The sequence below is a fragment of the Nipponia nippon genome, unplaced genomic scaffold, assembly GCF_047370975.1.
Source record: "Nipponia nippon isolate SJK-2023a ecotype South Korea unplaced genomic scaffold, ASM4737097v1 scaffold_4, whole genome shotgun sequence".
Taxonomy (NCBI): domain Eukaryota; kingdom Metazoa; phylum Chordata; class Aves; order Pelecaniformes; family Threskiornithidae; genus Nipponia; species Nipponia nippon.
Window position 1 is genome coordinate 64651658 of NW_028262358.1, and position 15364 is coordinate 64667021.

Sequence of the window (15364 nt, forward strand, 5' to 3'; positions counted from 1 at the left end):
GGTGGGTGATACTGCAGCTCTCTCCCAGGGAAAGGATCTGGATTTAAGGCAGGATATGGCATGCAAGAAGGTCTCATCTTGCAATGCAGAAGGGATTCAGCGGGAGCGCGTGGCTGGTCCAGGAGCTGAGAGGCTTCAGGTCTGTTCACTGTTGATGCCAGTCCTCTGGCCAAGGCCAGAGGCCAAGGGAATGTGTGTGCAAGTAGTATATGATCCCAACCCTGAACCTGGTGAGTATCTTGAACTCAGGATTTGATTCAAGGCCATTGTGGTTTGGTTTAGGTATATTTGTATGTTGAATATTTTCCTATAGAAGACTGGCATAAGCCACCATAGCACTAAATTATTTTTGCTACAAAGATTGCATAACATTTATCATTGTGAAATGTGTTATTGTGTGAAGTGAGTCAAGCATACAGAAAGTAATCCTATGCAAGTCTACCCATGCATCCACATACCGACTCAGTCTGTATAAAGAGAAGGCTGTGTGAAACCGCTGATAACAATAACCGCATCTTCCATGGAAGTGCAGCAAAAAAGCGTGTCGTTATCTGAGAGCTGAGTCAGAACCAAAGAAGGTAAGAAACTTGGGCAACCAGATACAAGTGATTTTTGTGCATGTGCAGCTTTACCTTCAAGATTTCTGCTGGAGTGATCTGTAGACTTAAGAAAGCAGGTTGTAATAGGCAAAATTTAGAAATTGTGGCTCCCATTCATGATACTCTTCCAACAGAGACCTTTGGGGACCAGAGATCTTCAGAGCTCAGTTACTGAGCGATGTGCTGATGGGTTTGCTCAGGCAAACAGGTGCCTGGCAGCCCTTCTGTGATGCGGAGCAGCCCCCAAAGGCCCCACAACTCTGAGCCGGTGCTGTGCTGAGCTGAGGTGGCACAGGTAGCGCCCGTGTGGCAACACTGAGCTCGGGACCGGCCGCCTGCCTCCTGCAGCCCTGCCTGCACCCCGCGCCCTCGAGTCTGGCCAGGAATGTGTCCGTGCTGGTCTTTGCTGAGATTTCCCAAACTCTGGCTGGTTTTCCTGCTGTGACCTGGGCTTGCCTTGAGCTGCATTACTGCAGCAGTGCCGCGCCTGAATCATTTGTTCATCTGGCAAGCAACGTTGTTTCTTCAGCTGCAGCACAGTGGTGAGTGGTGTAAGGCAGAATTGCTCAACGCTGGCGCTTTTCTTGCCTTTGATGTTTTGAGACTTTCCGGGCACGGTGATTGCATCGCCTGGTGTCACCTTTCTGCCACTGTGGGGAATTCCCAGGTTTTGTGCAAGACTTCCCCTTTTAAAGCCCCTGTCTTTGCTTGCCCCATCCTCCTCTTGGGTGACTTCCAGGCTCCAGACATGGGGCTTCCTAAAGCTCGTGCCTCTGCCGTGCTTTTGGTGCTGTCTGCTCTGGGGACCTGTGCCCTGGACAGCTACATTGCAACCGTCTATGAGCACAACGTGGTCTTGTCGGAGGACACTGAAGTGCCGGTTTCTCCTGAGGAGGCCTTGGCACTGATGAACAAAAAGAAGACTTCTGGGTGAAACTACATAGTGAAGAGGAAGATATTGTTAGGATAAAGAATATTTTCCTTGGTTTCTTGCTGAGTGGTAAATGATTAGCCAGGTTATGTTCCTTTACCCTCACTGACATACAGCAGGTTCTAACAAAGGTTTTTTTATGAAGCACCTGAAACTATAGTAGTAATATTCTGTTTCCAAAATAATATGCAAAAATTGCTTTCCGTGAGAAAAAAACTGCTTTGTGTGAGTAATTTCAAATTGCTTATTCTGCAAAAAATGCCTTTTGTAACAAAAATAGCAAAAAAAAAAAATTTGTGTTGTTTAATTCTTTCTCACAAAACAAGCGAGCATGTTAGGTCTAGGCAAAGAAATCAGCACAGTTCAAGGGTTAGTTTATATAGCAGTATGAACCCAGGAGAGAGGACGCTCTCAGGACACCTGATACATCTTTACTAAGCCATTGGCCAAAGGCAAGAGGCATGGCAGGACCATGTGTTTCATAAACGTAGATGAATCAGTTACACTCTGGAGCATGAGGGCTGTACTTCCCACAGGTGGTCTGCCTTCAGCCCTGGCTGAATTTTTAACTGATGGCAGCCACACACAGTAAGGTTATATGGAGTAGTGTGCCCTAACTACAAGAGTCTGGGCTCACCCCAAGATGGGTTTGGAAGCCTGGAGAGGGATGTACGGATGCAGTGGGTAAGTGCGCCTTCCATGGAGGCTCTTGTAGGTCAGCGTGGCTTCTGACATGTTCTCTTTACAGGAAACAAGATCCAATTCTTATAAATGTTTTTTTGACTTCTTACTATAAATATATGCCAATGATTCTTGGCAGAACTATTCTGTACCTTCCCAGATTACTCAATAGAAGATTATTTCCAAAGCAAACTTGTTAGTCTTTACTCCTCCTCTTTCTATTTGGTTTATATTCCCCATGCCCGATCCAGGAGCTGCAAGGCACCAGCCATGCTCCCTTCCCGGCCTCTGCTGCACGCTGCACTGTTTGCACTCACAGCCCTTCAGGCCCTTGCCTCCGACACCTTCATTGCAGCCGTCTACGAACATGCGGTCATCCTGCCAGACGCCACTGGCAAGCCCGTTTCTCCTGACGATGCTTTGGCCCTGATGAACAAAAACATGGATGTCTTGGAAGGGGCCATCAAGGAAGCCGCCCGGCAGGTACTAGGTGTAGCGGGAGCGTTGTTAATTAGTGTTTTCTGCTCCTGCTGACCCCCCTCGTTATCTGTTGATGGGTGAATTCTTAACGCAGCCTGTTCGTGTCAGGGTGCCCACATCATTGTGACTCCTGAAGACGGCATTTACGGCTGGCTTTTCACAAGAGAAACCATCTACCCCTACCTGGAGGATATCCCTGATCCGGTGGTGAACTGGATTCCCTGCACCGACCCCACAAGGTGATTTCTTCTGCAGGGATTTATGTGGTTTCAAACTGGTGTCTCATGGAGTCATGAGCTGCTCCCAGTAAATGCCTAAGAACTGTTATCTTTTTTAATCTATTAAAAATCTCAAGTACTGTAGAAATGAGATGCATCAAGCAGAACTCTTAATTAAATAGTAATGGGAATACACAAGATAAAAAGCATTGAGACAGTCTCACTTTTAAAAATTGCAAAAGGAGGAAAGTGAGGAAATTTTAGGCAAAATAATTATTTTTAAAACGTGTAAAACTTTATCACTTCAGATCAATTGTGAAAATCTTCTGTAAGTATAAGCTAGTTTATTACCATGTCAGATGCATAGATTAGACAAGGTGATTCAATCCTCAGCTCATGTGGATGGGTGATTTCTAAATCAAATTGCACAAAATATTTCCCTAGATCTGAAAGAACTGTCTTTTAGAAATCCAACTGCTTGCAGTCTGCTGTGTTACACAGGGTGCTCTGAATGTGTGTGAGCAAGGGACACCACGAGGACCAGGTTCATGTCTAAGCTAAGCTTTTGTATTCTTCTGTTCTGAGGCTTTATGAAGCAAGATTTCAAGAGTCCTCACCTCTGTAAATGCTGTGGCCACTTTTTACTAAAAGCTTATGGGCAGCTGCCTTAAACAGAGTGAAGAGTCTTAAAAAAGGCTAACATGGTCTTTTAAATCACAATTTAGGTCTGCCTGAATATTTATTTTTAATTTATTTTAAGTTTATATTTGTATATTGATTTAGTCTCTCCTGTTTTCTGAAGATGTCCATATCTTTGTATGTGTGTTAGCTGAGAATTATATCCACAAAGAAAATAACATTGTTAAAGATACAGGAAAGAAGAACACAGGGAGACCATTTTTTAAAGCTAAAAGAGACTAGCAATTTAAAATGATGCTATGAACAGAGAAGAAAATGAACAGAAACTATGATTTGATCTATCCCTTTTTCTGCACCTGGGGATATGCAGTTAGTGGAACAGAAATTTTGAATGCATTTCTTCCACATCTGAACTTAAACTTGTAAATTTTTTTTGTTTTTTTCTTTCACCAAACATGCATTAGATTTGCTCCAGCACCAGTGCAGGAACGACTCAGCTGCATGGCCAGGAATAACTCCATCTATGTGGTTGCAAACATCGGGGACAAGAAGCCGTGTAACTCCAGTGATCCCAGCTGCCCCAGCGATGGTCGCTATCAGTATAACACTGATGTCGTCTTTGACCCGGAGGGGAAACTGGTGGCTCGTTACCACAAGGTAAAGAGGCACTTCAGCATCACCCTGTAATTGGTTATCAGTATACTTTTCATCTCTCTGGCATCAATTTCAGATGGTTTATAAAATAATTTTACATAACTGTAGAGCAACAACCAATCCAGGATGATCCAACGCCAGGATCTTATGGCCAGAAGGAAAAGCAGGCAAGTGCTTGATCGATCAGGCATTATTCCCAGGAGCACCGCAGCTGCAGAGCGCATGCCGGATACCAAACACCTAAGGGCTACATTTATGATACTAAATGGGAAAGAAGTGGTGACAGAGTTCTCCATACTCAGTAAATGTTAGCTTGTCCATGGCACAGTTTTAGCCAAGCCAGATAGCGCTTTTGCAGGTGACATCTTGGCAGGGTTTAGCAGTTAATTTTGGCTGGGCATTGCTTCCAGGAGGCAGCTGGGGTGCAGCCACCTCATTTCGCAGAGGGAGAGGGTCAGCTGGATGGATGCAAACCCACTGTGCTGGCCAGCTCAGGTGTCTCAACCCCCAGCTTTGCCTTAATGTCTATTTCAGATGCAAAAGTAGCTGTTCATAACCTTGCCTTATTTCTAGTTTCTAATATGCCATTTTCTTCATCTGCAGTATAACCTATTTAGAAGAGAAACTCAGTTTAATTACCCTAAAGAGCCAGAAGCTGTCACCTTTGAGACCCCCTTTGGGAAGTTTGGCATCTTCACGTGCTTCGACATCCTTTTCCGGGAGCCTGCCGTGGTCCTGGTGAGCGAGTTGCAGGTGGACTCCGTGCTCTTCCCAACGGCTTGGATGAACGTCCTGCCATTTCTGACTGCGGTTGAGTTTCACTCTGCCTGGGCTATGGGCATGGGAGTCAATTTGCTTTCAGCAAATACTCACAACATCAACTTGGCAATGACAGGTGAGTTGCATTTGGGAAAAGGGAAATTGTCTTCAGAGTACTCGATTTAGAAGCAAGCAAAAATGTTTTACAAATAGTGAAGTCTCCGGAAAATAGTGTTTCAATCAGACTAAAAATATTCTTGATGTTGTATTGAATGTAGTAAACAGCTTCAGGCAAGGAAACGGTGAATGTTTTGGGAGAGGTAAAATTAGAAAATGCATGACATGAAATTTTGATAATGTAGAAGTGAAATTTTATTTCAAAAATAGCACAAAGTTTCACTTAATTTTCAGCCTTTCATTTAGAAGCAGAATTTTTGTTTAAAATTCAATCAACAGTTCAATGGAGAAAAAAATGTTTTAAACAGCACCTGATAACCTAAAACCAAAAGGAGGATTCCTGTTGTATATTAAATAAAACATTTTCAGGTTTTTGTGGCTGCTGAAGAATTAGAAATATTTATGTTTCGGTTTGATCTGCATAGATATTTACTGCCAATTTTTTTTCCGTAAACTGAGAAAACATTGCTGTAGCTGCATCTGCAACTCTTCCCTGAAGCCATAGCCTGAAAGGAACACTTTTGCCTGCCCTAAATAGACTGAGCTGAGTTTAGGCCCTTGTTTTCCTTCTGTGAAAGGTAATTACCCCCACCGTTTCCTTCTTTGGCAAATATGCCACTCTTAGAGCTCTGATTTATATTTAAATTAACTTAAGTTCTTACAAAAATAGGGATGGTTGCGTGTCAAATTGCCATTTAAGGCCCAGATTCAAGATCCAGCAAAGCACAAAACCTTTGAAGGTCATGTTTAACCTATGAAGTTTAGGTCATGGTTTTACACTAGGATGGGTATTTTAGTGGTTTTGTGCTTTAAAATCCTTCCAAAATTCCTCGTAATGTGTTGACTGAAAATAACATCACCGAAAAAGCCCACCAGTGATGCACAGGGGGTGGCTGGCCCCCCTGCTGAGCTGGGCTCTGGGGTGCCGGCTGACAGAGGGCTGGTGGGTGTCCTTGGCAGGCAGCGGGCTATTCACACCGGAGGGACCTGCCACCTACCATTACGACAGTGCGACTGAGGAGGGATGTCTCCTGCTAGCAGAGCTGAGCGCACGCCCCCGTCTTTCTCCCACCTACCCCCCTGCCGTCAACTGGAGCTCCTTTGCCACAAGCATCAAGAAATTTCCACGAGAAAAAGACACTTTTTCGGGAGCTGTCCGGCGGGATATATTCACTTTCAGTGAACTCAGGCACAAAGCTGGAAATTACACGGTCTGCCAAGGAGACCTCTGCTGTCATTTGGTCTATCGGATGGCAAACAAGAGCAAAGATGAAGTTTATGTCCTGGGTGCATTTGATGGGCTTCACGGTTCTCTGATAAAATACCATTGGCAGGTAATTGGTTTTGTAGGGGTGAGTGTGGGTTGTATATGCCTACATCCCAACCATCCCAAAACACTTGTTTGTTCCTGCATTGTGAGAACTTTTCTTACAATCAAATCCAGCTCTTGACTGTTGAAAGCTTAGTGGTATTTTGCCTTTCTGTACCCTCCTCCCCGCAGATATGCACGCTGCTCAAGTGCAAGAGTGCAGACCTGAACACGTGCGGGCAGCCGGTGGAGACTGCGCAGACCAAGTTTGAGATGTTCTCCCTCAGTGGCACGTTTGGCACTAACTACGTCTTTCCAGAAGTCTTGTACAGCAGGGTGCAGCTGGCCCCCGGGGAGTTTGAGGTAATGGAACACCCTGGAGCTGTTTCATGCAGGGTTTTCCAGGTGCTGGAAAACTGATGCGGCAGCAAAGTCCCATCCAAGAACCACTTTCCTTGGTTCAGCGCATCGTAACTCAAGACGACATTTAAACAGATGGATTGAATTAATCCTTACTGGTGAGAACGTATAGATGCTAAGGCTGAGGATCTCTTCAGTGTTTTCTTTAGCAAATATGCCTTCCCACTTCAGGTCCCAAATCTATAAATGGCAGCTTTCGAGGTGCTATTTTCTACAGGTTTCTGCTGATGGGCATTTTAGGAGACAAAGAAATCAAATACTCTGAGAAATTGTCCAAGCAAGAAAAAATACTAATGAGTATCATGCATAAGAGCAGAGATCCTATGCAGTTAAAAATGTTAAAAGGGATTTTTGAGGATTTTGTAGGGTTTATTCTTTTAATTTGAAACTTCATCATAAATTTTTGCCAAAACAAGTTTTCATTCATAAACCTTAGATTACGTTTATGTAAGAGGCTAGATGAAATCTTAATTGATTTGGAAGAGGTACTTAATAACTTACAAGACACAATGAAGACAGTGAAAAAGACTTGAAGAGTTTTAGGGGAAACAAGGGTGATTATTTTCAAGGCAGAGAATGGAAAACCATTGCTCATCCTGCATATGTTTTGAATGGGGCTTCTGTACAAATATACACATCAAACCATTTATTGGCATGCTAAAATATGATCATGGTTTAATTTAAAAAATATTTTATATTTTCTTAACAAATACATGTTTGTTTTTTGTCATAGAGGCTCTTAAAAAGTTTCAGGTATTCACAGTCTACGAACAACAGTGATTTCAAATTGATCTGTAAAAAGTAACTAAGAAAAGCAACATATGACATGTAGTTTGAAATTCTCTACTACTATCTAGAAATTGTTTCATTGTTTTGGGATCTACAAATCAAAAAATATTTCAAATTACTGTCCTAGATATGTATACAACCTTCATTTCCATGTACGAGTAACTAATGAGAACCTAACAAACCAGTTATACTCACTCTCAGTGTCTTATGAGGTGGAGAAAATTATCTTTTTTTTCCAAAGATGGAGCTGGAGGAAATTTTAAAGACCTTCAGGTCCAAGAAAATGTGGGAAGGCTATGGCAGAGCCAGAGTGAATTCTGGTTCCTTTCACTCTCACGATCGTCTTTTAAAAGGGCTGCATCAAAATATTCAACCTCTAAGGTCTATCCTTTCTGGACCATGCAATATTGCTACTCTGTTAGTGGATGGTTAGTATAATTCTTTCTCTTTTCAACTAGGTGCTACGTGATGGACGTTTGAAAAGTAAGCATGGCACATCGAAACCGCTCATAACAGCGACGCTTTTTGGAAGGCTTTATGAAAAGGACCTGCCGCATCCCCTGCGAACTTCCCCATAACATAACTCCTTAGGAATTCCCTACAGTGATCCACCTCCTCATGAGCCGTGGCAGTTATCATGTATCATTCTTATTCTGCAGTCTTGCTCAGCAGCCCCAGCAGTTGAGTTTATTTAGAAGAAAGCAATGTGATCACTCTGTTGTGTACCTGTATCAGTGGCATTTTTTAATAGTGCTTCAGCCAGTGCAACTGCTTTTTAGTATGAATGCTCTGTCACATGAAATCTTTAATTAGAAATTATTGTTTTCCCAAAGATACCATGTAGATTGCCAGGATAACAGTAGAAAAAAGACTTACACTGAAATGTATGAAATGTGAAGTTTGCCAATTTGCTGCAGAACAAATCTTTCCCAAAGAAGCCTTTTTGTCCCTTTTGCCCCTTCCTGTTTTTTAGACTGTATAAGCACTAAGTGTCCGTGTTTCTCAGCCTTACACACCAATGAATAGGGCCTCCCTAATGCTCAGTGGGCCTTGGCCCCATTCTGACCAAGGGACTGTACAATGAAGAGAAAACCAGATTCTAAATTATTTGACACGCAGCCTTAAAGAGAGAAAGTAGTCGTCCACAACCCACACAGGCGCTGAGTCTGGCTAAGCTCCGTAAGGCATCCTCAGTTCTGCAGTCCCTCTGAGCTTGCACCGCTTTGTGCATGGAAGACGTGTGCTGTGTCCAATGCATTTCAGATCAGACTTACCATATAAACATGGTATGCCAACACCTTCTCCCGGGTATTTGCAAAATTTCTTCAAAATTGTAAAATCATAGGAAATAGGCAATGCTTTAGTACCTGAAACACATTTTACCATGTAGTGTGAGAAATGGGCATTATTTGGGACTTTAGCAATGATATGTAAAACTTGGCAGTCCTGGGCCGGATTTCTGTCTGTCACGTTCTGCACCAAACAGGCCTCATTCGCACCACATACGCCTTGGAGTGGTCCCTGCCTCAATGCTTATCCCACAGTCCTTTGCGTCTACTGCCCTTCACGTCACTGGCTCACAGCCTGCACCACACTTAGCACTGAGCTGCCCTAAATGTGGCACATAAGACACACTCTGTGGCTTCCCACCCCATGCACACCAACGTATGTTATCCAGAAGTTGTTGAAATCACATGATTTCTGTTTTCCCATGTGCTGCTGCTTCTCAGCACACAACTTTGGAGGCTCCTTCCAGGACTTGTTTCATCCTGGAAATAAAACAGCTGAGCTTGTACTTCAGCGGAGGGACTGTACCGCTTGGGAACAGTTGTTCAAGACAGGCAGGGCCTCGAGGTTGTGCTTGCTGGTGCCTTGTCCAGCACCTCACCATCTTCTCACCTGACTTGTGGTTGTAACACAGCCTAGTCTTTCATCAAACAGAGGAGGTTTTGATCAAGGAGATTATGACCGATCTGTGGCAGTACCAATCCTATGTGACCATTGGGTGTGAAGTGCATGTGGAGTCCAGAATTTCAAGATGCAGACAGCCACACTGAATGGTGGGAGCTGACCCTGCTCCCCGAGCCAGTTTGGGAAAGGCAAACAAGACTGAGCGTGCTGGTTATGAACTGCAGCATTGTCCTGCTGACCACGCAGGTCCGTTGGTTTGCACTGGGGTCAGCACAGTCGGGCACATATGGTGGAAAGTGTCTCTGCAGCAGAGCAGCCGGGAGCTTTGCCCTGGGGCTGGTCCCCATGGCGGTGCTTTCCCATCCATCCCCAGTGCTGCTCACTCAGCCATCTGCCCTGGGAGAGCTCAAGGAAATGCTCTGAGAAAGGCAAGAGCTATCCTGGCTTGTAAACTCCAGTGCTGAGAAAGATCCTAAAATGGTTTTTAACTCGAAAACATAATTCTCTCTGCTGCCCTGAACCCTGCTTTTTCCCTCTCTACCCCAGAAGAGGTACCCCTGATACCTTTAGTCTTGGTCACTCCTTGAGGCAACTTAGGCCTTGGCTCCAACAGGATAGGGCTGGAAGAAAGAGGGAGCCCAGCTCAGGAGCAGCTGCCGCCTCCTGCAGATCCTCCAACCTTGCAGGCATGGCAAGAGCTGCAAACTCAGGTGTGGAGCCAGTGCCGCACCTCCTTCTTGTGCGCCCTGCTGCTCACCTCCATCTCCCCCTTGGCTGCCCTTCAAGTGAAATATGCTTTTATTACCTGGCCTAGCATTGCTCATGTGGAAAAGAAAAAAATAAAAATAAGAGGAACCGCTACTAGAGTGCCACGTGAACGCAATTTGACTTTTGTTTTTGTTGTTACAGTCAAATCACTTGATTAAAATCTTTTTTCATTGGTTGGCATCAATAGCTTTATATGCTAATCCACAAAAAAGAAGAATCTGGGGGCATTTTAGAGAAAAATGCCTCATGTGCATCAGTGGCACTCTTGAAACAAACAAATACTGTGCAGGTTGCTGGTACTCTAAATCCCAAGTATTTCATGTACTCCAAATGGACATGGAATTTATAAAAATCTTTCTGAAACTGAAGAGGAACACAGTTCAGGGACCTGGATTGTGCAGAATTGTAGACATTCAGTTTATTATTACTAGGTTTATCTTTCTCCTATCAGGTTAAACTTTCCAAAAATATCTGTAGCAGTGGAGTCAGTGAGAGTTCATTAGTGTTAATGAATTTGGGCCCCTGGGGAGATAACTAAATTTTAAAGAAATATTTTTCTTTTATTCAAGGGTAGATTTTATGCCACTTTCTGCTCCCTTGTCACTATTCAGGCTGTGATAATTGAACATAAAAATCTCTCACATACCGCTTGCTGGTATTTCTGAAGTATGGAGTACTTCCCAGATACATGCAGAGCTGAATGTCTTAGACTGTCAGAGTTGGAAATGGGCAGTATGCAACTGATATTCCTAGTTAAGTAGCTTATAGGATATTAGGAAAGGACTCTCAAGCCTCATCCATTAGGGATGCAGAAGTCCAAGATTCTTTGAAAATGACACTAAAATGAAATCGGAAGAATGGTTGACCTGTAGTTTTCAAGATTTGCTGCACAGCTTTCCTCTCCCTGAGAGGGTAACGAGGGTGCCATACAATGGACCACTGAGGAGTTTACTAATCCCTTTCTCATTTCTGATGATAAAGCGAGAATTTAACCAAGCAGAGGATGAAGTTACATGGACCGTTGCAGCAGCCTCAGAATAGCTCCATCATTTTAATGTGCAAGAACCACGAACCCTGCTTTTGGGTAAGGGTTCCCTGGAAGGAGTGCAAAAACCAACCAGATCTTCAGCTGAGGAACTTGGTGGTCACAGTGACCAGTTCAGTTTTAGGAAATGTGAGTTTTTGTAATAAAGGGCAATTTCAAATGATTCAAATTACAGAAACGTTCAGAATACAGAAGCAGAGAGATAATGAATGACAAATACAACAAATCACATTCACCTAGAACAGTTTCTGTTGAATTCACAGAAAGTTAACCAGCTATGCACTTACTTTCCTACCTGCTAGGTGGGAGTTAGAAAAGAGAGAACTTTAGCTCATCTTTAGGAAAAAAAATAAGGCCTCTCCTACATTTTCCTTATGGGACAGAATTTGAGTTTCTGAAAGAACAGGAGTGTTTACTGACTCTGGGACAGATACGCCAGAGGAGAAGTATCAAATTAATTTATATGTAATTCACGTCAATGACTCCACCTCAAAAGCTACTCCAGATGGTATCCTAATGAACCCCATCTTTTTCTAAGCTGGAAAAGCCTGCTCTTCACATGTCAATATTTCTTCCTTATACCTTGATGCTGGCCAAAGCAAACAAGACCCACCTGTCCATGGTGTCTCTGAGCACACGGAGAGAAAAACAAGTCCTTAATAGATTTCACTGATGCAAGGCTTCAGGTGAAGGCAGAAAAACACTGTGTTAAAACAGTGTGATCCAAAACTTATGGCTGACTTAAGTAAGACTGGTAACAACTTTAGGGAAACTTTAACTCTGAGTAAAATCTAATGTACTTTATTGTACATATTGAATTAAAGCAAACAGACCTTGAGCAAAAATAGTGACAGAATCTTAATAATCTTTTTCTTTTTTTTTTTTTTTTTTAAAGAGAGCAGGACACTGTAGCCATGTCCTTGTATGCATATTTTAGTCATCATGACCTCAAGTTATCCATTAAATAACATGGAACAGCACGGTGCGGTCAGAGATTGTGCAATTATTATGCTCAGTCATACAATACTAAATGTTTATGAACAACTTGTGTTATCATAGGTGAATTACTTAGCAGTGTGGGACACTGTTCCTAGGTACACAGAATCAGTGCAGATATAGAGTGATAGTCAGAATGACCTGAGTTTGAATTGAAGAATTCATACATTTCTAATTAACCAAGAACCAAATTATAACCCCACCTCATCCAGACAGCGTTTGCAATGTCACCGTCCACCATCAGGGCAGGAAAGCTGAAAAAGAGAAATAACTTGCACAGGTCAATAAAGACAGCAACAATTATTAAAAGGCTTACCACAGCTAATACAGGAATGCTTCTCTGTGGCTTGTGATGGACTATGAGATGTCACAGAGTCCAACAGAGAAATAATTCCAGTATGCCTTCTAAAAATTAACCTCTTGACATTGTAGACAAACAGCACCTCCTACTGAAGCCACAGATGAGCATAACAGCATTACCCAGTGTTGTCTACCTGTGGGTCAGACACAGCTAGAAATGAGCAGTCTTGGCGAAACAGAAACTTAGCATATTGACAACAATATGTTAATTTCTCTTTCAGTTTAGAAAACAATTAAGAATTAGCAGAAGCACTTGTAGCCTCCATCTATGAAAGTATTAAAATGTTTCTTGTAGCTATTCATTACTATAAAGTTGTAAGTGAAATACTTCATTGTCTGTTCAGATATTCTCACAGCAGCAGTGAATTTCCACTACAAATATGTACAATATAAAAATCATTGTAACTACATGATTTTAACTTTGCCTATCCATCTTCATTTGCTGCTTCTAATGTTAAAGTTAATTTTGATGAACTCATAGTCTGGTAGCTGTGATGATGTCAGGATGCAAAAGCAGCAGGGAGTGTAGGAAGCAGTAATATCTTTTAATGTCAGAAAAAAATAGTCAATCTTTAGGAAAGCCCTTTGCAGAAAAAAAGGAGAATAAGTATTTGCATACAGTTGGTTGCCCAGCTCACATACTGCAAAACATAATAGCAAAAAACATTAAAAAAAAATATAGAGTACCTTAGAGACAGTCATCAAGATCAAGGTTATTTTTCTGTTCTGCAACGCACCTTGCTGTGTTTTCCAGCCATCTGAGATTTCTTTTTGTACACTGAAAAAGGACTATTCAGTTATAGTTTTAGGGTTCTTTATGGAAAAGACTTTTTTTTTCCAGGCAAAACTTTCGTAGTAATTCATGTCAAATTTATGAATGGTTTTGGAAAAATCTAAACCTCATTCTGCAACATTTATGAAAATCGTAGGCATAATATAACAATAATAAAGCAGTTTTAATGCCTTAGCATCAACTCCATTAAGCTGAGCAAAGAGAGTACAGTGAACTTTAGGCCTATGTCATTGCTAAGTTACTTACAGACTCTTTAGAATTCACTCCCCCATACTTGTTAGAGACCTTTTCAAGTTTTCCGTATTGCATTTATTACTGTGCTGGCTAAGTGCTGCTATCTAATACCTAAAGCTCTCTTCTTTTTCCATTTTGTCTCCACTAAGGGCCAGAAATCTTGACTTAATGCTCTTTTCATTGAGGTCTAATAAAGTCAAATGGGGGCAGTAAGTTTGCTATACTACTACTAAAATCAATGGTGGTACATCAGTTTACATCTGCTGATCGTGCATCTGCAGAGACAGAGATGTTCTGCACTTAGTTGTGAACTCAAACATCCGTATTCTGTATTTTTTTTCAGTGCACCCTGCATGGAGGCTCTCACACCACTTGACTGGTTTTGGTTGGGCTGGAAGTCATCGGCTCTGCCCAGGGGAATTCATAGAGACGGTGATCCATACAGCTTCCACCTGGGCAGAAGTTAGGTGCACTGGCCCTGTTAAATCCCCAGTATTTTTGTTTATCACCCAGCTGACAAACTGTACAAAAATTGATAAAAAAATGTACAAACCTTTGTTTTCTTCCCATCCCCTACTTGGTTAGTAGTCTTATCCAGCTTTCTCAAAGATGTTCTTACACTGAGTTGGCTGCAATAGCTAACCTAAACTGTGAAAACACATTATAATTCATTCATGGAAACTTATTGTTCAAAAGAAGAATTACGCTTGCCTAAATAGAAATCACTGACATGGAGATATGAAAGGGAAGAGCAAGCTGTACAAACGTGGCCATTAATGGACAGCGATGTACTTCCTGGTAGCTAGACTGAAAGACAGAAAGCTTTGGCAGGTGTGGGTAAAAATACGTGTGGTGCCTTTCATAATAGATGTCATTTAGCTATACCTCAAGAGTATCAATGTATAAGGACTAGAGCTATAAAAAAAAAAGCTTAAGTTTGATTGATCATCATTACCTAGCAACAGGCTTAAACATTCATTTTGTTGAAGACTTTCTGAGCCTATCTTTAATGTTGCACTAGGCATTTTAGATTGTTTTTTCATGCTAACATTAGCCTCTGTTTGCAGGGATTCTTCCAAGTTCAGCATTAGACTAAACAAAAAGCAGGCATGAAACCTCTTGCATTTGAGGGTCATGCAACACTTAATGTAACCACTCTTGTGTTTTGCCAAGGGAGTTTTACAATGCCAGCTGTTTTCTGCCAAATCTTTTCTTACAGATCATTGCTCTTCTATCACTAAGGATGTGAGCTGTACCCCTCCTTGATTTGCCAAGGCTTATCATTAGATAATATCTTGATGTCTTACGAACATTTGCAATCACAGCACTTCCATGAAGTTAGGAGTAATTTTTATCCTATAATGTAGATGAGGAGATGCGGTGCAAAGAAACTGATGTTTACAGTAGTCACTAATTTAGGCAGGTAACTTGAGATGCCAGAATAATTCATATTACAAAAATACTGTATATAGTCAAAACATGATTGCCACTGGCTTCAGCCGCAAGTGCTGACTACCTGTAACAATCAAGTCCTGGCATTCACCCCGAAAATGAGGAGAACATGTTCAGTGAAAGCTTCAAAACCTGTGGTATGAAATGAC

General features: G+C 42.1%; 1 protein-coding gene across 3 annotated transcripts; it reads left to right on the forward strand.

Annotated features, from left to right (window-relative positions):
* Positions 1-451: 451 nt before the first annotated feature.
* On the forward strand, positions 452-10648 carry LOC104008833 (pantetheine hydrolase VNN2). Of its 3 annotated transcripts, XM_087777465.1 has the most exons (9): positions 458-578; positions 734-1141; positions 2463-2694; positions 2800-2930; positions 4013-4205; positions 4806-5097; positions 6099-6472; positions 6640-6810; positions 8115-10648. In XM_087777465.1, the coding sequence occupies exons 3-9, from the start codon at positions 2482-2484 to the stop codon at positions 8232-8234; spliced, it is 1494 nt and encodes a 497-aa protein (XP_087633591.1). In that variant the 5' UTR covers positions 458-578; positions 734-1141; positions 2463-2481; the 3' UTR covers positions 8235-10648. The 3 variants fall into 3 exon arrangements, with proteins under 3 accessions (XP_087633590.1, XP_087633591.1, XP_087633589.1); XM_087777464.1 differs by lacking the exon at positions 734-1141 and having other exon boundaries at positions 452-578; XM_087777463.1 differs by lacking the exons at positions 458-578; positions 734-1141 and adding an exon at positions 1864-2214.
* The last annotated feature ends 4716 nt before the right edge of the window (positions 10649-15364 follow it).

Bases quoted from the DNA above. Each gene is read 5' to 3' on its own strand.
- LOC104008833 (XM_087777463.1), top strand. From the start codon at position 2,174: ATGGGTTTGGAAGCCTGGAGAGGGATGTACGGATGCAGTGG. The intron at 2,215-2,462 runs GTAAGTGCGCCT...TGCCCGATCCAG, and splicing joins GGGATGTACGGATGCAGTGG to GAGCTGCAAGGCACCAGCCA. The intron at 6,811-8,114 runs GTAATGGAACAC...CTTTTCAACTAG, and splicing joins TGGCCCCCGGGGAGTTTGAG to GTGCTACGTGATGGACGTTT.